The sequence below is a fragment of the Schistocerca americana genome, chromosome 1 (assembly GCF_021461395.2).
Source record: "Schistocerca americana isolate TAMUIC-IGC-003095 chromosome 1, iqSchAmer2.1, whole genome shotgun sequence".
NCBI lineage: Eukaryota > Metazoa > Arthropoda > Insecta > Orthoptera > Acrididae > Schistocerca > Schistocerca americana.
In genome coordinates this window covers 814721744-814742810 of record NC_060119.1, presented here as the reverse complement: position 1 = coordinate 814742810, position 21067 = coordinate 814721744, and the positions used below count along the sequence as shown (strand labels likewise).

The 21067-nt window shown below is 44.0% G+C and overlaps 1 protein-coding gene across 1 annotated transcript in view; it reads right to left on the bottom strand.

Moving 5' to 3' along the window:
- LOC124594361 (glutamate-gated chloride channel-like) overlaps positions 1-21067 on the bottom strand; it is a 187913-nt gene that overhangs the window by 133634 nt on the left and 33212 nt on the right. The window contains exon 2 of the mRNA XM_047132732.1: positions 10785-10904. Coding sequence (XP_046988688.1) covers positions 10785-10870 — 86 coding nt within the window. The 5' untranslated portion in view covers positions 10871-10904. The remainder of the gene's footprint in view (positions 1-10784; positions 10905-21067) is intronic.

The window sequence follows — 21067 nt, the reverse complement described above, 5'->3', positions numbered from 1 at the left end:
GGGCTGTGAGCTACCACGCTGTGGTCGGAACCACACCTCGTTACACACGCCACGATGTTACCCTCCTGTCACCGGTTTGTGCATTCCAGACTCCGGCTCGTTTCGTTTTAAACCCCCCTTATACAAACTCCTTGCTGTCCGCCACTGCTTGTGTGTGCCGCAACTGAGAAGCCATCTCATCTACATTTACATCTACATGACTACTCTACAATTCACAAATAAGTGCCTGGCAGAGGGTTCTTCGAACCACCTTCACACTATTTTTCTAAAGTTCCACTCTGTAACAGTACGTGGGAAGAACCAACCCTTGAATGTTTCCATACGAGCTCTGATTTCTCTTATTTTGTTTTGGACATTTCTCCCTATGTAGGCTGGCGATAATAAAATATTTTCACATTCAAAGGAGGAAGTTTGTGACTGAAATTTCCTGAAAAGATTTCGCCGCAACGTAAAACTTCTTTGTTTTAAAAACTGCCATTTCAACTCGTTTATCATATCCATAAAGCTCTTCCCCTATTTCGGGATAATATAAATTGAGTTACCCTTCATCGACATTTCTCGGTGTCTTCCGTCAATGCTATCTGACGCGGAGCCCACACCGCTCTAGTAGAGGACGAACAAGCATAGTGGAGGCTTCTAAGTGTCAATCGCAGTCTTTAATTTGTCTTCCCCACAACATTATCTAGCTATGTGATCGTTCCAATTTAAGTTGTTCTTAACTATAATTTCTAAGTATTTAGCCGAACTGACAGCCTTTAAATTCGTGTGATTTATTGATCGATCGAAATTTAACATACACTATGCGATCAAAAGTATCCGGACAGCTGGCTGAAAATGACTTACAAGTTCGTCGCACCCTCTATCGGTAATGCTGCAATTCAATTTGGTGCTGGACCACCCTTAGCCTTGATGACAGCTTCCACTCTCGCAGGCATACGTTCAGTCAGATGCTGGAAGGTTTCTTGGGGAATGGCAGCCCATTCTTCACGGAGTGCTGCTCTGAGGAGAGGTATCAACGTCGGTCGGTGAGGCCTGGCACGAAGTCGGCGTTCCAAAACATCCCAAAGGTTTTCTATAGAATTGAGGTCAGGACTCTGTGCAGGCCAGTCCATTACAGGGATGTTATTGTCGTGTAACCACTCCGCCATAGGCCGTGCATTATGAACAAGTGCTCGATCGTGTTGAAAGATACAGTCCCCATCCCCGAATTTTCTTCAATAGTGGAAAGCAAGAAGGTACTTAAAACATCAATGTAGGCCTGTGCTGTGATCCTCACAAAACAAGAAGGGGTGCAAGCCCCCTACATGGAAAACACGATTACACCATAACACCACCGCCTCCGAATTTTACTGTTGGCGCTACACACGCTGGCAGATGACGTTCACCGGACATTCGCCATATCCACACCCTGCCATCGGATCGCCACGTCATTTACCGTGATTCGTCACTCCACACAACGATTTTCCACTGTTCAATCGACCAACGTTTACGCTCCTTACACCAAGCGAGGCGTCGTTTTGCATTTACCAGCGTAATGTGTGGCTCAAGAGCAACCGCTTGACCATGAAATCCAAGTTTTCTTACCTCCCGCCCTATTGTCATAGTACTTGCAGTGGATCCTGATGCATTTTTGAATTACTGTGTGATGGTCTGGATAGATGTCTGATTGTTAGACATTACAACCCTTTTCAAATGCCGGCAGTCTCTGTCAGGCCGGCCTGTACGCCTTTGTGCTGTACGTGTCCCTTCACGTTTCCACTTCACTATCACATCGGTAACAGTGGATCTAGGGATGTTTAGGAGTGTGAGAATCTCGCGTACAGACGTATAACACAAGCGACACCCAATCACCTGACCACGTTCGAAGTCCGTGAATACCGCGGAGCGCCCCATTCTGCTGTCTCAAGATGTCTAATGACTACTGAGGTCACTGGTATGGAGCACCTGGCAGTAAGTGGCAGTACAACGCACCTAATATGAAAAGCGTGTGATTTTGGGGGTGCCTGGATAGTTTTGACCACATAGTGAATTTCATTTTTGGACTCATTTGCATGACTTCAAACTTTTCCATATTGAGAGACGCTCTCTATTTCTTGCACCATCCTGTTATTGTGTCTCTGTCATTTTGCAATTGGTGTTGTACTTATTTACCAGACGGTAAATGACAGCATCGTCATCAAACAACCTAAATCGTTAGGAACAGAAGACGACCTACTACACTTCCTTCGGAAACACCCTGATATCACATCTGTTTTAGTCGATGATTCTTCTTCGATTACTGCGGGTAATGACCTTTCTGAGAGGATATGACGCATCCAGTCCCATCAGTAAAGCGATACTCCATAGATATGCAATTTGATTAGACGTCTCGTGAGAGGAATGGTGTCAAAAGCCTTCTGGGAATCTGGAAATATTGAATCATTTTGAGATCCCCTGTCGATGGCACTCGTTATGTCGTGCGAATAAAGAGCTAGCTGTATTTCACAAGAACGATATTTTCTAAATCCGTGCTCACTATGTGTCAATAGACCGTTACATTCGGGGTAATTCATTTTGTTGGAACACTATATATGATCACATGGTGTAATCTTTCACGGCTGATACTGACATCATTTAAAACTTCCGATCTAACAAGCCGATGTATAAAACTTTCTCCTAACGTTTCCTCTCTGACTGTGAGAGATATCTTCAGAGGTAAAGTGGAGAACAATATACGATCCAAAATTCTGCTGCAAGTCGACGTTAGTGATATGTCTGTAATTCAGCATGTTACTCTTATTTCCTTTCCTGGGTATTGGTGAGACTGCTAATAGGTGTCTGGCTACTTTTGATCTGATATTGTATTGCTTGTCGTTAACTGCAATATATTATTTCCATCCAAAGCTTCTGATATTCCAGAACTTTCTCATCTTTCTGTAAATTTCAGTGATCTGAATCTCTTCCACACACAAAAACAGAACGAAACTATGCGCTTTACTGATTTGAAATGGGAGGAAAAAAAATCCATAAAATAATATCCGTCGGCTCATCCTGGCAGTTGCTTAGGTTATGATGGCGACAGTGGTGTGGAGGAGAGGGAAGCTGTTATGGCAGGGGAAGTGTTGGGTGGGTGTATGTATGTAACTGAAGCCATTGTACTCAGTGACTGATTCGTCTCCATCTGTGAGCATGAAAGAACTACTGGATCGTACATCGTAGCTATTCTTGTGCAGCACGCACAGAGAAACTAATAACGGCCTTATAACATTGAAGAGAATAAGCCATCCACAGACCGCAGTCCAGAGCAGTAATAGCTGCTGTAGTAAAAGTGAGGTGGTGGTAGCAGAAATAGGGTCGACCAGTATTAGTAATAGTAAATCTAGATTTAATAGTAGTGCAAGTAACTGAAGTCGTTATTGGGGTGATAACACCAACATCAGAATCTGACAAATTTAAATGTTGAAGCATCTAGGAGTAGGGAAAATCATTGGCTCTTTTTCTGTAATAGGAAAAGAACACCTATTTAGCACAACAAATAATTCTGTAGGAAAATTGCTTAAAGAAGAGTGTGTTAAGTGATCCCCAAAATGTTAAATGGTACTAGTAGTAGTAAATAGAAATGCAGCAAAATTGTTAAAAACAAATTACGAATTTAGATTAAAATTTACAGTGATAGTGAAAAGGACGACTGTGGGGAGACACGCGTCATAGTTAAAAAGCAAACACGGCGAACGAAACCCCGCCCTTCGCCATTTCTGTGCACCTAAATGTTCAGCACATCCCTCACAACGCTCGTTCTTATTTTAACGAAGAAACGTAAGTTAGACTACAGAAACGAATAATGTCAAGTGACGTTTTGGTAGCTAATTAAGGTACTCTATCCCATTAGCAAAACTGAGTCCAGTGAAAACACTATACTTTGTTTGCGAGAAACACATTTTTATTGTAGTCTTATTAGAGCATTCCGCTGTTATCAAATCTGTTGATGGTTGATCTGGGAGAGGGAACCAAACAGCGGCGTCATGTGTCCCATAGTATTAGGGAAAGATGGGGAAGGAGGACGGCCGTGCCCTTTCAAAGAAACCGTCACGACATTTGCCTGGAGCGATTTAGGGAAACAACAGAAAGCCTAAATCAGGATGGGCGGACGCGAGTTTGAACCGTCGTCCTCCCGAATGCGACTTCAGTGCTAACCACTGCGCCACCTCACACGGTGAATCTGTTGTGATTATAAGATGGAGGAACCTGTTCTGGTTGCCATAAGCAGAGACTATCCAGTCTTGGCCAAATCTTTCGTGTGTCTTTGATCAATTTATCTTCTGAAAATTCATTTGTGTTTTCCCTTATGGATATTCACTGTTTACAACATTGTGACTACGTCCGCTGTGACCGAGTGGTTCTAGGCGCTTCAGTCCGGAACCGCGCTGCTACTATGGTCGCAGGTTCGAATCTTGCCTCGGGCATGGATGTGTGTGATGTCCTTAGGATAGTTAGATTTAAGTAGTTCTAAGTCTAGGGGACTGATGACCTCAGATGTCAAGTCCTATAGTGCTTAGGGCCATTTGAACCATTTTGACTACAAGCGCACCAAAAACTGAGATATCATGCACATCTCATCAAAGCAGAGATAGATAATAGCGGGGCTCAAGTTCGGTTGTGACAAAGATGGATCAGAAAATAGTACTAGCGTTTTATAAAGAAGCAGCCAAGGTATTTGTTTCAAGTGATTTAGAAAACCACAAAAGCCCTAGATTAAATAGCGTTGAGGAATGTTGGGTTCTTTTTTTCACATGTCTTAACCATAGCGCTACTTCGGCTATACCTGTGCGCCTTATTGTGTTGGGGCAGAGTGTACGGCCCTATAGCATCGCCTCTGACAGTATTGGGACCGCCCACACTCGGCGGAAACACCCACACTGTCTGTGCCAGCGCTACCGCCTCCAGGAAACCGGCATTACGGCTAATTACAGCACCGAGCAGACACGCTTCTCGCATTCTGAGCACCTACGTTTTCTGCGGAGCAGGGTGCAGGGTAGACTTCGGCTGGCGAGGGGGCGGCGGTGAATAGGTCATTTACTGGCAGAGCTGAGACAGAGAACACGGTTCTCGAGATAATGACGCACTCACCTCCATAGCTTAAGGAATCTTCGAAAAGTCACGAAACAACACGAAACACAAGGACAAAGTGGGCATTAAAATGCGACGTGGCAACAGTGCGGTGAGTTACACAGAAAGAGGGATATGAACTGTACAGGTACGACTGGTGAGTGGCGCTTACCATATTTGGCGTTCCGCAACCGGATGCAGACAGAACGTCTGATATTTTCATGTGGCACTATAGGATGGACAACGGCAGGAAGTGGACCAGATCTTTTGTTATGGATTGTGGGAACTTCTCTCAATGCTAGTAAAGCACCATCTGCAGGGATCTGTGGTGGCTGTGTTAGGGCTGCAATCCATCAGCTTATAGCGTCTCAGGGGTGTTTAAGAATATTCAAATGCGGGGAGTCAGTTCTCTACACTAGATGCATGACGTACTCCTTCTACAGGTGCCATTACATTCCATCACAATTAGCTTAGCTAAAGTGGTACCACAGAGATGACGCATAAAGAGTTTCAGGACACCTCTGTAGATTTTGGGCGCCACAGTAGCTCTAAGATGTCAGTAATACACGTGTTCTTCACATGATGCTGCCACAGATGAGAACAAGGGTGGTTCCTTTCCACAATAATGTCAACGAGTTCCTGGAACACTCTGGGTGAACTGGCGGCGAGAACGACTCTCCAAGCAAGATCGCGGCTAATCAGTGAACGAGACACTTCTCCACCGTTCCTGGGTACACTCTCGGTGCGCAAGACACCACAGTCACCGAGACATGCCATGCTTTGTGGGAGCGAGAATCACGTGGCGGGCTGCCCAGCGTGTAGAGCAATATAAAGGCCGACGACGCACAACCTGGCGGGAGATTACCTCGAGAGTGCCATGACGTATATAGACAAATAGGTGCTCCGTTCTTTGTAAGTCGTCCGAGGAGCCATCCTGATGTATGACCGGTCAACCACTGCCCACCAATTACTATAATTGCTCGGAGCTGGGTCCATGACGATCGATGGAAACCCAGAGGTGCTCGGTCAAGATGTGACTGGGACACCACACAAGCAAACACGTGGTTTATTTTTTTAACTGGCTTCTGCCCATATCAATGGACACAGTTATGTCACGTAACGACACAAGCGGGACATCTCTCTGACTTCATTATAAAATATGAAACACAATATATTACATAACCAAATTTTACAAATATAAGCGAACAATTGCACGGGTCTGCTGTTCACGTGTGTTGCGTGTTATCAGAACAGATTACTAACAAAAGAATTAAATATTCCCTTATATTAATCATTCCGTTATGCTATAGAATGATTTTTCTTTGCAGACATAGAATCTTATTAAAGTTCTACCAGGCGAGCTTGGAGTAAAGTTTGTTTGCTCTGGGCTGGTGTGCCAATTCGATATGTCAACATAGCGTACCACCAATGCAAAAGACCTCAGAATGGGGCAGGCGGAAAGGCAAGCGCTGCTGTTCTCTTTAAGGCACTGTGAGGTAATACTATGTAAGTTAACTGCCCGAGCACCACTACAAAATCAAACATAGACAGAAAAGAGCCATGCTCATCGACCCAGAATAAGGATGGGTCCGATAAACGAGGGCAAATGCACTCATACGGCCGGCCGCTGTGACCGAACGGTTCTAGGCGCTTCAGTCCGGAACCGCGCAGCTGCTACGGTCGCAGGTTCGAATCCTGCCTCGGGCATGGATGTGTGTGATGTCCTTAGGTTAGTTAGGTTTAAGTAGTTCTAAGTCTAGGGGACTGATGACCTCACATCTTTAAGTCCCATAGTGCTTAGAGCCATTTGAACCAATTTTTGCGCTCATACACTCAGAGACACCGCATCATGGGCGCAAAAATGGTTCAAATGGCTCTGAGCACTACGGGACTTAACTTCTAAGGTCATCAGTCCCCTAGAACTTAGTACTCCTTAAACCTAACTAACCTAAGGACATCACACACATCCATGCCCGCGGCAGGATTCGAACCTGCGACCGCAGCGGTCGCGCGGTTCCAGACTGTAGCGCCTGGAACCGCTCGGCCACTGCGCAGGTTTGGTATATTAAATAGAGAGGCTTCTGGAGTTCAAGAACACGTTCTATCGTGGTACCATTCCGTCCACATCGCTAAAACCAGAGAATGGCAGTCTTCTGAGTTTCAGTGAAACCACAACATGCTGGTCGCTACTTGTTTGCTCTCTGCAATATCGAGAAACAGCCAACGTAATACGCCCCACAACCCTGTTTTGCAGCTGCTGGGTGCACGGTCATCGCGGATGAGAAGACTGGTCGGCAGCCAGCCCTCCTCCGCCATTGTGCCATTGTGAACAATTTGCCAGCTGCTGTCTTCGCAGAGACCAGGCGAGGCGTATCCGCACAGCCTCCTGGCCAACTCGCGAGCATGTGCTTCAGTCTTCATCGATGTCTGGAGGATGACTAGGGCGCCGTCTTCACAACAACCACTATCCTGGATCTCAGTCTGCACACCATAGGCTATCTTCAAGACCGAATTTCGAGCCGCACTGGTTCACCACAAAACGTCCGCATGGGCAACGCCACCTCGCCCCGCCACCATCACCAGCACAGCACGCTGTCGTGGCACTGATCTGTGGCAGCGGCGTCACGACTCACTGATGAGGCATCAGTGCTCTTTCGCGGTATATTCGCTCACACCCGACTACCGACTGGAGCTAGGAAGACACTTATACCTTTGTGAAGTCTGCACGATAAATAAACATTGTTATTGATCCCACAGTATCACTGACGCCTCTGGGGGTGCACTGGATTACTCAGCCCCAATCAACAATGGACATCTTGATCACAGCGCATGACAAGGGTCGCAACAGTTCTGTTTCTCCACAGATGGCGACAGCACATGGCAACACTGTAAAGAAAAACCTTAGTTTCTATATCTACTTTTACTAAATGTTTTTTGTATTGCATAACAGGCTGAAGATGAGTTCCGCATCTGGCAACATGTTGCTTTCTTAAATAATTTAAATATTTCAACAACAACAAATTTTCATATTTTCTAAATATACATCATCGAATAACAGTCAAATTGGCTTCCAGTTGCGGAAATACCAACACTGCGCTATGGTCCTTTGTAACAAGAAAAGCTGCACACATATACATGTTGTTGGAGAAGTTCAGCAGCACATCTGTAACAGAGGTATCTAGTTTATTGTGCTGCCATTTTTCCGGAAACCATATACACTTTAGAGATGTACTACTCTTATCTCTCCTTTAGCATATTACTCAAGATCTTACAGATACACGAGATTAAGGATACTGTTTGGAAAGAGTGATTTTTTTGTGATCTAGTGTCATTCTGAACAACCTTAGTTGCTCAGGAACGTAGGTGTTTTGAAGTAAACCGTTCATAAGCCCTAGGAGAGTGACCTATATTTCAAGGGACTATTAAATACACTCATGATTTTTTTCCTTCTTTGGGCACCACCGTCACAATTTACTTTTCAAATGAAATCATCGTGATTACGTACGACTGGTATATATGTTCACATACGTTTTGTAATATTACGAAGACATTTCAGGCATGTCTGATGTTTACTGACTTTTTTTCACCTTGCTATCGAAATGGCTTTGCAGCCGAATTCGTGATAGTGAAATAAATAAATAATAAAAACTTGCAGTCAAATGACGGCAATACTTCACCTAAACATATACTTATAATCAAATTATTTCCCTACATCACCAATTTTGGTCAGCAAGTTAGAGTTTACAGTTTCTGTCCACCAGCTTATGATTTACTGAGTGTGTCATGTAAGCCACAAAAATTTGCGATCAAATTGTCTATTTTATCATTGACTACTGACTGAAGTAGGGTCACATGTCTCCACAGGAATTTAATGTCATACAAAAGTATGCGAGACCTTTGATGGTGATCTCTCCGTCGGATGGAACCTTAGACTAGGCAGTCTCATACGATAGTATTAGCGAGGATAAGATAACCAGTGAGTATAATTGTAAGAAGGTGAGGCGCCCTACTAATGAAAGACATTGCAACTCACAAATACTCTGAAGTGGTTTACAATCTTTCCACATCTATCTTTACATATATACTCCGCTAGCCACCAAGCGGTGTGTGGCGGAGGGCACAATTCGCGCCAAAGTCATGCCAGGGAAAAACGACTGTCTGAACGCCTCAGTACGAGCTCTTATTTCCCTTATCTTTGAATGATGATCATTGCGCGATTTGAAAGTTGGTGGTAATAATATATGTTCTACATCCTCGGCGAAGATTGGATTTCGGAATTTATTGAGCAGCTCCTTCTGTTTAGCGCGTCGTCCATCTGCAAGTGTGTCCCACTTCAAACTTTCTATGAGATTTGTAACGCTCTAGCGATAGCTAAATGTACCAGTCACAAATCTTGCCGCTCTTCTTTGGACCTTCTCAATCTCTTGAATCAGACCCAACTGGTAAGGGTCCCATACAGACGAACAATACTCCAAGACTGGACGAACTAACGTGTTGTAAGCTATTTCCTTTGTTGAAAGACGCTTCAGGATTCTACCACTAAACCGCAATCTAGAGTTCGCCTTACCCGTTACCTGTGTAATATGATCATTCCATTTTAGATCATTTCGAATAGTCACACCCAGACACTTGACTGATCATTTATTTTGTACTCATACAATAATGGGGATTCTCGCCTTGTTATACGCAGTAGGTTGCACTTACTAATATTGAGAGATAACGGCCAGTCATTACACCACGCATTTATTTTCTGCAAATCCTCATTGATTTGTTCACAACTTTCGTGTGATACTACTTTCCTGTAGACTACAGCATCACTGGCAAACAGTTTAAGGCCGCTGCCAATAGCATCAACCAGATGATTTAAGTAAATCGTAAAAAGCAGAGGACCTATTACGCTGCCCTGGGGCACACCTGAAGTTACTCTTGTTTCTGTTGAAGTTACCGCGTTCAGGACGATATACTGCTCCCCGTCTGTTAGAAAACTTTCTATCCAGCCGCATATGTCATTGGATAGACCGTAAGCGAGCAGTTTTTGTAGCAAGCGACAGTGCGGAACTGAGTCGAACGCCTTTCGAAAGTCGAGAAATATTTCATCAACCTGGGAGCCGGTATGTAGAGCCTGTTGTATATCATGCACAAAGAGGGCTAGCTGTGTCTCCCATGACCGCCGTTTCCTAAAGCCGTGCTGGTTTCTGCAGATGAGCTTCTCAGAGTCTACAAAGGTCATTATGTATGAACACAAAATATGTTCCATGATTCTACAACAAATAGATGTCAGTGAAATTTACCGGTAATTATGTGCATCCAATTTTCTACCCTTTTTATAGATTGCTAAGACCTGGGCCTTCTTCCAGTCCCGTGGAACTTTCCACCGTTCCAGTGATCTCTGATAGATGACGGATAAGAATGCTGCTATATTTGTAGCATAGTCAACATAAAATCTTACGGGGATACCGTTTGGGCCAGATGCCTTTCTGGCGTCTGAGGATCTTAACTGTTTTACAAACCCAGATACACTAAACACTATGTCAGTCATCCTTTCGTTTGTTCAATAATTGAATGGGGGAATGGTGCTGCAGTCCTCTATCGTAAACGAGTTTTTGAAAGCTAGGTTTAGAATTTCGGCCTTCTGTTTTGATTTTACTTGCAACACGGATGCCGTCCCTGGAGCCGTAAGCTGTCCGGTTAGTACTCACCTCACGCCGGGCAGCAGCAGCAGCAGCAGCAGCACCGTCGCTAATCCGGCGAGCCGCACCGCCGCCGGACACTCAGCGGCAGCCATAGTGACGTCTGCGAGCAGTCCGCCCCGCCCTCTCCTGCAGCACACAGAAGGCCGCATTAGGAGGCACCGATCTGGCAAAGGACCTCCGCGAGGTTCCGCAGGCGGCATTTGAGCTGCCTCAAGCCGAAAGTCCGAGTGGCAGTTAACCTCACGTTTCATCTAGTGATTATATCTCTACTGGTCGAGACACTATGACGTTTTAATTGGCTAGTCGCACGTTACATAGACCACATTTGCTTCATATCACAACCATGTGGGATGTTTCAGTAGTTCTAAGAAAAAGATATTGTCGTCTATACACTTAGGTGACAAAAGTCATGGGGTGTTATAAAATGACTCTTATCTTAATAATATGAATATTTATATACGTGTTTGAAGAGAGAGAGAGAGACTGATTTTTGATTGAGATTTTTGCTTTAAGTCGTAACTGGTACCTGAATTTTGGTTGCTGCCTCCTTGAATGATCAGCTTCTGCACCAGTTGGTGGCTTATTACAATTTGGAGGAAGTTATTGTTCTTTAAGGTTTAAAATACGACTCTGTTAGTTACTTGGCCGTATTGCGGATAGCTTTGAGCCCAAGTTTTCGTAGTTTTTCATACCTAAGGGACCACTGTTGTAAGTAAATAAGATCAAACAGCAATCTGCTTTTCCTGAGAAGAGGAGATTGCTTGGCACACAAACTTCTTTCAAAGTACACGTCTTGCTACATCAAAATTGGTCATTGGAGTTCAGCACCATACTATAATTAAGAAATTATGAGAGGTTGTTACTTATTGAATGAAAACTATAGAGAATGCATTTCTTTTCCTGTATTTTAGTGAACTTTGTACACGTACAATTCTGTCGATTGATAGACGGCGAAGACAATGAAGTTCACCTCCTTCTCCAAAAACAAGATATTTCTGTTCTTCACTTCCAGAAAATTTGTTTGGCAACTCTTACACATACTTTACTCGGTTTTATCACTAAAATCAATTTTTATTAAATGTAACGATACGTTCTGAACGACGGCCTAGCAACACGTCGTCTTTCCACAAGATACAGATTAACAGTCCTCTTTCTTTTTTATAGATCAATTGTCTCAATACACAAAGATTCACAACTACTATCGCTGCGGGGATTGCACGCTAAAGAGTTTGTTGCTGTCCATCTGCTCTTCACTTCATTTCAAGTACTTTTTCAATCAAATTTACATTTACGGTCTTTACATTCATTACTGAGCTTCTCAGAATAAAATCAGACACAAATTAGTTTAAAAAAGGGGCAGTGAGGCTCACATAACATTACAGTATCTCTTAATATCGTGTCGTAAAAAGGTCCGGTGTAGTGAAGCAATCCGGCATGCCATGGATTCAATAAAACGTTGCAGTCCCCCGCAAAAATACTGAGCAATGCTGCCTCTAAAGTAATTGCGTAATTGTTGGCGGTGCAGGATTGTGTGAACGAACTGCCCTCTCGATTATGTTCCATAAATGTTCCAGTGGAGGTACGTCGGATGATCTGGTTGGCCAAATGATTCGCTCGAATGATCCAGAACGATCTCCAAATCAGTTGTGAGCACTTGTTGCCGGTGATATGTTGGACTTTCATCCATAAAAATTACACCGGGAACATAAAATCCACGAATGGCTGCAAACGTTCTCCAAGTAGCCGATGGACCAGTCCATTCCACGTACTCACAGCCCACACGACTGTGGAGCCATCAGCAGCTCGTACAGTGACTTGTCGACACCTTGGTGATGTCTGCGCCACACTCGAAACCTGCCATCAATTCTTACCAACTGAAATCGGGACTCGTCCTACCAGTCCACTGTTTCCCATTCGTCTAGCGTGCAAGCGGTATTGTTGGTCTTCACTTAACGACCGAGAGCAGCGGTGTTTGCTAGAGTTTTCAGTACTAGCAGAAAAGCAACACTGTGTGAAATAATCTCATAAATCAATGTGAGACGTTTGACGAACACATCCGTTAGGATAGTGCGTCGAAATTAGGCGGTAACAGGCTGTGGTAACAGACGAGCGACGCGAGTGCGTTTGCTAACAGCACGTCATCGCCTGCAGCGCCTCGCCTGGTCTTGTGACCGCATCTGTTGGAGTGATGAGCGAAGCATACAACCACTACCACCGTCATACCTTAGCAAAAGATCTTGCTGAAAACCCAAGGAAATTCTGGTCTTACGTAAAATCGGTAAGCGGGTCGAAGGCTTCCATCCAGTCACTCACTCATCAGTCTGGCCTGGCAACGGAAGACAGCAAAACGAAAGCTGAAATTTTAAATTTAGCATTTGAGAAATCTTTCACGCAGGAGGATCGTACAAACATACCGCCGTTTAGTCTCGTATGGAGGACATAGTGATAGACATCTCTGGGGATGTGAAGCAGCTGAATGGGTTGAAAATAAATAAATCGCCAGGTCCTGATCGGTTTCCAATTCCGTTTTACAGAGAGTACTCTACTGCATTGGTTCCTTACTTAGCTTGCATTTATCGCGAATCTCTTGCCCAACGTAAAGTCCCGAGCGACTGGAAAAAAGCGCAGGTGACGCCTGTATATAAGAAGGGTAGAAGGACGGGTCGTCAAAATTACAGACCAATATCCTTAACATCGGTTTGTTGCAGGATTCTCGAACATATTCTCAGTTCGAATATAATGAATTTCCTTGAGACAGAGAAGTTGCTGTCCATGCATCAGCACTGTTTTAGAAAGCATCGCTCCTGCGAAACGCAACTCGCCCTTTTTTCACATGATATCTTGCGAACCATGGATGAAGGGTATCAGACGGATGCCATATTCCTTGACTTCCGGAAAGCGTTTGACTCGGTGCCCCACTGCAGACTCCTAACTAAGGTACGAACATATGGGATTGGTTCCCAGATATGTGAGTGGCTCGAAGACTTCTTAAGTAATAGAACCCAGTACGTTGTCCTCGATGGTGAGTGTTCATCGGAGGTGAGGGTATCGTCTGGAGTGCCCCAGGGAAGTGTGGTAGGTCCGCTGTTGTTTTCTATCTACATAAATGACCTTTTGGATAGGGTGGATAGCAATGTTCGGCTGTTTGCTGATGATGCTGTAGTGTACAGGAAGGTGTCGTCTTTGAGTGACTGTAGGAGGATAGAAGATGACTTGGACAGGATTTGTAATTGGTGTAAAGAATGGCAGCTAACTCTAAATATAGATATATGTAAATTAATGCAGATGAATAGGAAAATGAATCCCGTAATTGTTGAATGCTCCATTAGTAGTGTAGCGCTTGACACAGTCACGTCGATCAAATATTTGGGCGTAACATTGCAGAGCGATATGAAGTGGGACAAGCATGTAATGGCAGTTGTGAGGAAGGCAGATAGTCGTCTTCGGTTCATTGGTAGAATTTTGCGAGGATGTGGTTCACCAGTAAAGGAGACCGTTTATAAAACACTAATACGATCTATTCTTGAGTACTGCTCGAGCGTTTGGGATCCCTATCAGGTCGGATTGAGGGAGGACATACAAGCAATGAAGAGGCGGGCTTCTAGATTTGTAACTGGTAGATTTGGTCATCACGCGAGTGTTACGGAAATGCTTCAGGAACTCGGGTGGGAGTCTCTGGAGGAAAGGAGGCGTTCTTTTCGTGAATCGCTACTGAGGAAATTTAGAGAACCAGCATTTGAGGCTGACTGCAGTACAATTTTACTGCCGTCAACTCATATTTCGCGGAAAGACCACAAAGATAAGATAAGAGAGATTAGGGCTCGTACAGAGGCATATAGGCAGTCATTTTTCCCCTCGTTCTGTTTGGGAGTGGAACAGGGAGAGGAGATGCTAGTTGTGGTACGAGGTACCCTCCGCCACCCACCGTATGGTGGATTGCGAAGTATGTATGTAGATGTAGATGTAGATGTAGATGTTGGACCCCAGACGACTGGAAATCCGTGGTTTGGTTAGATGAATGCCGATTTCAGATGGTAAGAGCTGATGGTACTGTTCGAGAGATGTGCAGATCCTGGACCCGAGTTGTCAACAAGGTACTCTGCAAGCTGGTGGTGCCTTCATAATGGCGTCGGCTATATTTACATATAGTGGACTGGGTCCTCTAGTCATCTGAACCAATCATTAACTGGAGATGACTATTTCGACTGCTTAGAGACTTTTTGCAGGCATTTTACCTGGACTTCATGTTCCCAAACAAAGGTGGAATGTTCATGGATGACATTGCGCCATGTCACCTGGCCACAGTTCTTCGTGTTAGGTTGAAGAACATTCTGGACAATTCGAGAAATGATTTGGCCACCCAGATTGCCCAACATAAATCCCATCGAACATTTATGGGGCATAACAGAGACGTCAGTTCGTGTTCAAAATCCCGCAGTGGCAACACTTAGACAGTTATAGACGGCTATAGGCAACGTGGGTCATTATTTCTGCAGGGGACACCACGCAACGTCTTGAACCCACCACACGTCGAGTAGCTGCACTACGCCGGGCAAAAGGAGACCCGACACTATGATAGGTGGTACCCCATTACCTTTGTCTCCTCAGTGTAAGTATAAGAGTACGACATGTCTCCCCCAGGTTATCATACACCACATGCTCGCCAACAAGTCGTTTTCTGTTGCGCTAGTGCCATACAGGCTGTAATTTAATTGTTAACCATGATTATCAAAGCAGCAGGCAAAGGAGCTGACACGAAGATCAGTAAAAGGCGATGAACCAGTTCTTTGATTAATTTAAGTGGTTTATTTTGCATCTCCAGCCCTAATAATGTATCAGTTCACAAGAAAAGGAACATTCACTAACTCCCACGAGCAATAATCATCTTCCAGAATGAGATTTTCACTCTGCAGTGGAGTGTGCGCTGATATGAAACTTCCTGGCAGATTAAAACTGTGTGCCCGACCAAGACTCGAACTCTGGACCTTTGCCTTTCGCGGGCAAGTGCTCTACCAACTGAGCTACCGAAGCACGACTCACGCCCGGTACTCACAGCCTTACTTCTGCCAGTACCTCGTCTCCTGCGAACGCAGGAGAGCTTCTGTAAAGTTTGGAAGGTAGGAGACGAGGTACTGGCAGAAGTAAAGCTGTGAGTACCGGGCGTGAGTTGTGCTTCGGTAGCTCAGTTGGTAGAGCACTTGCCCGCGAAAGGCAAAGGTCCCGAGTTCGAGTCTCGGTCGGGCACACAGTTTTAATCTGCCAGGAAGTTTAATAATCATCTTTCACTTAACGCTTCCCTGCTAGAATATCATCTTCAGTCCCTGCAACCAGCCAGCTGAACGTTACTTCTCTATTTTGCTTTAACTGAAATTACAGTTTTTTCAACACTGTAACCGTGTGTCCAGCACGCTGGACATTTTATGTGTCTTCGGAAATTTTTCGCTAGTGATATTTTGTTTCTGCTGTTGATAATACTGAGACGTTCCACTCACCGCGTTATAGAGGCTGTTTATGGCAATCTCTCTCCAATGTCTTTCAGAAAGAAACCTAAGTATGAATGACATACTCAGTTTTCTGTTATGTTGTAAATAGATCAACAAACTATGTTACAGTATATGTAGTAACCTAACCCCGTTACTCCTTCATTATTGACAAGAGTAAACAATAAAGTCCAGCCGGCTGGACAGATGGTCACAGCTTTGTTTATTTTTGATCACTGCCTAATTTCTCTGACGCAGGATCTTCTGCAAAACATGTCTATGCTTCTTATTACTTGTTAGATGTATGAAATTAGCTGCTGATTGGGAATCACAATAATTCTTCCATAAATACTAATTTGTTATTAGCTTTAGAAGTTCACAATTTTTTTCTCACAACTAACGCAGGCATGAATGGACCTCTCACAGAAGCTGAAATCGAAAGAGAACTGCTAAATGTAATAGAAGAGGGCAGTGATTTTCAGATGAGGAAGACCTTGACATTACTGCAGATACAGACTTGTGTGTTACTGAAGCAGGAAATGACACTTCATTTAGCCGGTAAACTTCTCATCATTATTTTCATTTGCTACAATAGACGCTACCTGAGGTATACGTGCAAAAAGTACTGAAGGTTAGAAAAGATATTGAATTTATAATGTTTCGTAAATAAATGAGGTACTTTCTTCTGCCAGGATGAAACCGAAGATAGGAATCTATGTCAAAATACACCAGCTACAAGAAAAGAGGCTCCTCGTAAATAAGAGGCCATACCTAGACAAGTGTTTTGGAAAAATGGATCCGTTATTGATCGAACAGCCAATTTTGCCGACAAGGACTGGTCAGTGCGAGGAAGGGGACTGTGGACATCACTAGGATATTTTGAACAATATTTTGGAAGTGATATGTGGCATCTCACTGCTGAGTTGGAAAACATAAAGGCTCTTAAGGATATCCAGGATCCTCTAAATGCAACAACTAATGAAATTAAGAAGCTTGTGGGTGCACGCATAATAACAGGTTGTATGAAACTACCAAGACTAAGAACGTACTTTAGCAGAAGCTTAAGGCTCGCTGCTATAATTCCGGGGAATCGTATGTTCAAATTGAGGAACTAATTTCGCTTTGTAAATAATGTGTTTCGGATGAAATCAAGGAAAATAATAAGTTATGGAAAGTGAAACCAGTCTTTGATAGTGTTAGGGGAAAATGTTTGTCATTGCCAGCTTCCACATATTTTTCAGTAGATGAGCAAATGATTCCTTTCCATGGCAAAACATCTCTTAGACAGTAGGTAAAGAATAAGTTTGGCCATCTGGGAACGAGAGCCAGAGCTCAGTTTGGGGGATTCTGTGGTGAAGAAGCTGGTAGACCACAAAGTTGCCAGTGAGCATGTTGTGTATTTTGATCGATATTTCACATCCATTCCACTACTACAGTACTTGCTGGAAAGACAAATATAATGAAGTAGTGACCATTTTAGCTAGCCATATTCCATCTCGTCTCAGATCAAAAGTTACTGAACACAAGGAACTGATGAAGAGAGGTACAGATTCCTTTGATGAGTTCGTCAGAGAAGATGGGAACATTTTTGTTTTGATGTGTATTGATAATCGTTCCGTTACAGTAGCATCTAGTTTCTGTGGTGCTGCTCCCACTAGTGTAGTAAAAAGATGGGACAGGAAAGCAAAAGGATTCATTGGAGTACCTCAGCCCAAATGTATCTATGATTACAAGAAATCAATGGGAGGTGTGGATCTATGTGACACAATGATTTCTTACTATCGAATATTCTCATGCACAAAGAAGTGGACCATAAGAGACTACCTTCATTTAATTGACATGGCGATTTTGTGAAGTCGTGGACTGATTACAGAAAGGATCACCAGGCACAATGTGCTAACAAGAAATCAATCATGGATCTATTAGACTTTAAGATTTATATTGATGAATCCCTGAGTTTGAACTTGGGCACGACAGGACAACCGAAGGACGATTGGACATTTACTTTTCAGGCTCTGAATCTGAACCTCATGAAGCAGCTCCTAGAAAGAGCACAAAGGTATTTAAAGTTCCAAACAGAGATGTTAGGAAAGTGAGAGTAGACATTTGCCTCTCTGCCCAATTACAGACAAAAATAAATCGATGAAACGTCGAAACAAGGACTACAAAGCTAAAACCAAGTTCATGTACTCTGAATGCCAAGTATATCCGTGTATCGCTGATGAGAGAAAATGTTTCTTTGACTTCCACAACAGAAAACTGATTGTGATGTGGTACAACCGTTTCAGGATTATTGATGACTGTAAATGCTTTTCTTGTGTTGTACTTTCGTAATACTTTGTAAATAATGTATCTACATGTTAAATTAAAAATTAAAAAAATACAATTTTGTCTTATCAATGTCATGTCCATATATCATGAATAGTCACATTGAGATCCAGTGTCCAACCAGCTGAACATAGGTAAATCTCAATCTGGATTAGCAGTAATAAAAACTACCATTACAATGCTTATTTATGACGTCCATCTGCCACGCCCTTATCAAAAAAGTATTTGACATAACAGAAAAATTTTGCTTGGGTCTGAAGAGGATATACATTTTAGATAAGCAACAGACTTCCATGTCATCCCAACCGGATGTCTGTTTCGCGGGGATTTTCTGTGAAGCAGGAGGGGTTTTAGGATAACTAGTAAGTAGAGACCGGGTTATATGCATCATAAAAACCTTAAAATATGCACGCAGATATGCATACAAAATGCGTGAAAGGCGTCGAAACATGCAAGATCAAATTATAAAAAGGCATGGTAGTAGCTGGGTGCATTATATCTCAAAGTCGAACCCGCGCATATCAGTTACGATGAAGAGCGCCGGCCACGTGAATAATCGTTACATTAAGAATTCTGGTATCATTTTCTGAATACTTTCTGGTAGGTCAGGGAATGGCAGCCTATTCTTCACGGAGTGCTGCACAGAGGAGAGATATCTATGTCGGTCGGTGAGGCCTGGCATGAAGTTGGCGTTCCAAAATATCCCATAGGCGTTCCATAGGATTCAGGTCAGGACTCAGTGGAGATCAGTCCATTACAGGGATGTTATTGTCATGTAACCAATCCGCCAACAGGCCTTGCATTATGAGCAGGTGCTCGATCGCGTTGAAAGATGCAAAGGCCATCCCCGAATTGCTCTTCAGCAGCGGGAAGCAATAAGGTGCTTAAAACATCGATGTAGGCTGTGATCGTGCCACGCAAAACAACAAGGCCCCCTCTATGAAAAACACGACCACACCGTAACACCACCGCCTCCGAATTTTACTGTTGGCACTTCAGACGCTGGCAGATGACGTTCACCGGACATTCGTCATACCCACACCCTGCCTTCGCATCGCCACATTTTATACCGTGATTCGTCACTGCCCACAACGTTTTCCCACTGTTCAGTCGTCCAATGTTTACGCTCCTTACACCAAGCGTGGCGTCGTTTGGCATTTACCTGCGTGATGTGTAGCTTATGAGCAGCCGCGCGACCATGAAATCCAAGCTTTCGCACCTCCCGCCTAACTGTCGTAGTACTTTCAGTGGATCCTGATGCAGTTTGGAGTAGATGTCTGTCTATTATACATTACGACCCTCTTCAACTGTTGGTGGTCTCTGTCAGTCAACAGACGAGATCGGTCTGTACGCTTTTGTGCCGTACGTGTCCCTTCACGTTTCCACTTCACTATCACATCGGAAACATTGCACCTAGGGATGTTTAGGAGTGTGGAAATCTCGCTTACAGACGTATGACACAAGAGATACCCAATCACCTGACAACGTTCGAAGTCCGTGAGTTCTACGGAAAGCCCCATTCTGCTCTCTCGCGATGTCTTATGACTACTGAGGTCACTGATTGAAGTACATGGCAGTAGGTGGAAGTACAATGCACCTAATATGAAAAAGGTATGTTTTTGGGGATGCCCGGATACTTTTGATCACATTGTTTATACTACACACATCAAAAAATGTTTTACATCACCCCTGTTCCCAGAACTTCTGAAGATAGACGTTGACTGTGGATGTTGTAACAAAGACACAGTCCCCTTTGACTGTTCAGAGATGTCACTAAACCCGCCCAAAGATGTAAGAAACCATCTATGATCAGCGCGTATTAGACGGAGGGGTCCGGCAGCCGATCAGTTCCAGTCGTTCCACCAGGATGGAGGTGCACTGCACGTGTTGTCTGTAGTTTAACCATGCCTAGACGGTCAATACCTTGTTTAGATCTCGTCCACATTGTTGCTTTGTGCTAGGAAGGGCTCTCAACAAGGTAAGTGTCCAGGCGTCTCGGAGTGAACCAAAGTGATGTTGTTCAGACATGGAGTAGATACAGAGAGACAGGAACTGTCGATGACATGCCTCGCTCAGGCCGCCCAAGTGCTACTACTGCAGTGGATGACCGCTACCTACAGATTATGACTCGGAGGAACCCTGACAGCAATAATAATGTTTTTAGTGCAGCCACAGGGCGTCGTGTTACGACTCAAACTGTGCGCAATAGGCTGCATGATGCGCAACTTCTCTCCCGATGTCATGGCGATGTACATCTTTGAAACCACGACACCATGCATCACGGTACAGTATGGTCCATCATCGTGCCGAATGGACCGCTTAGGATTGACATCACATTCTCTTCACCGATGAGTGTCGCATATTCCTTCAACCAGACAATCGTCGGATACGTGTTTGGAGTCAACCCGTCAAGCTGAACGCCTTGGACATACTGTCCAGCGAGTGAAGCAAGGTGGAGGTTCCCTGCTGTTTTGGAGTGGC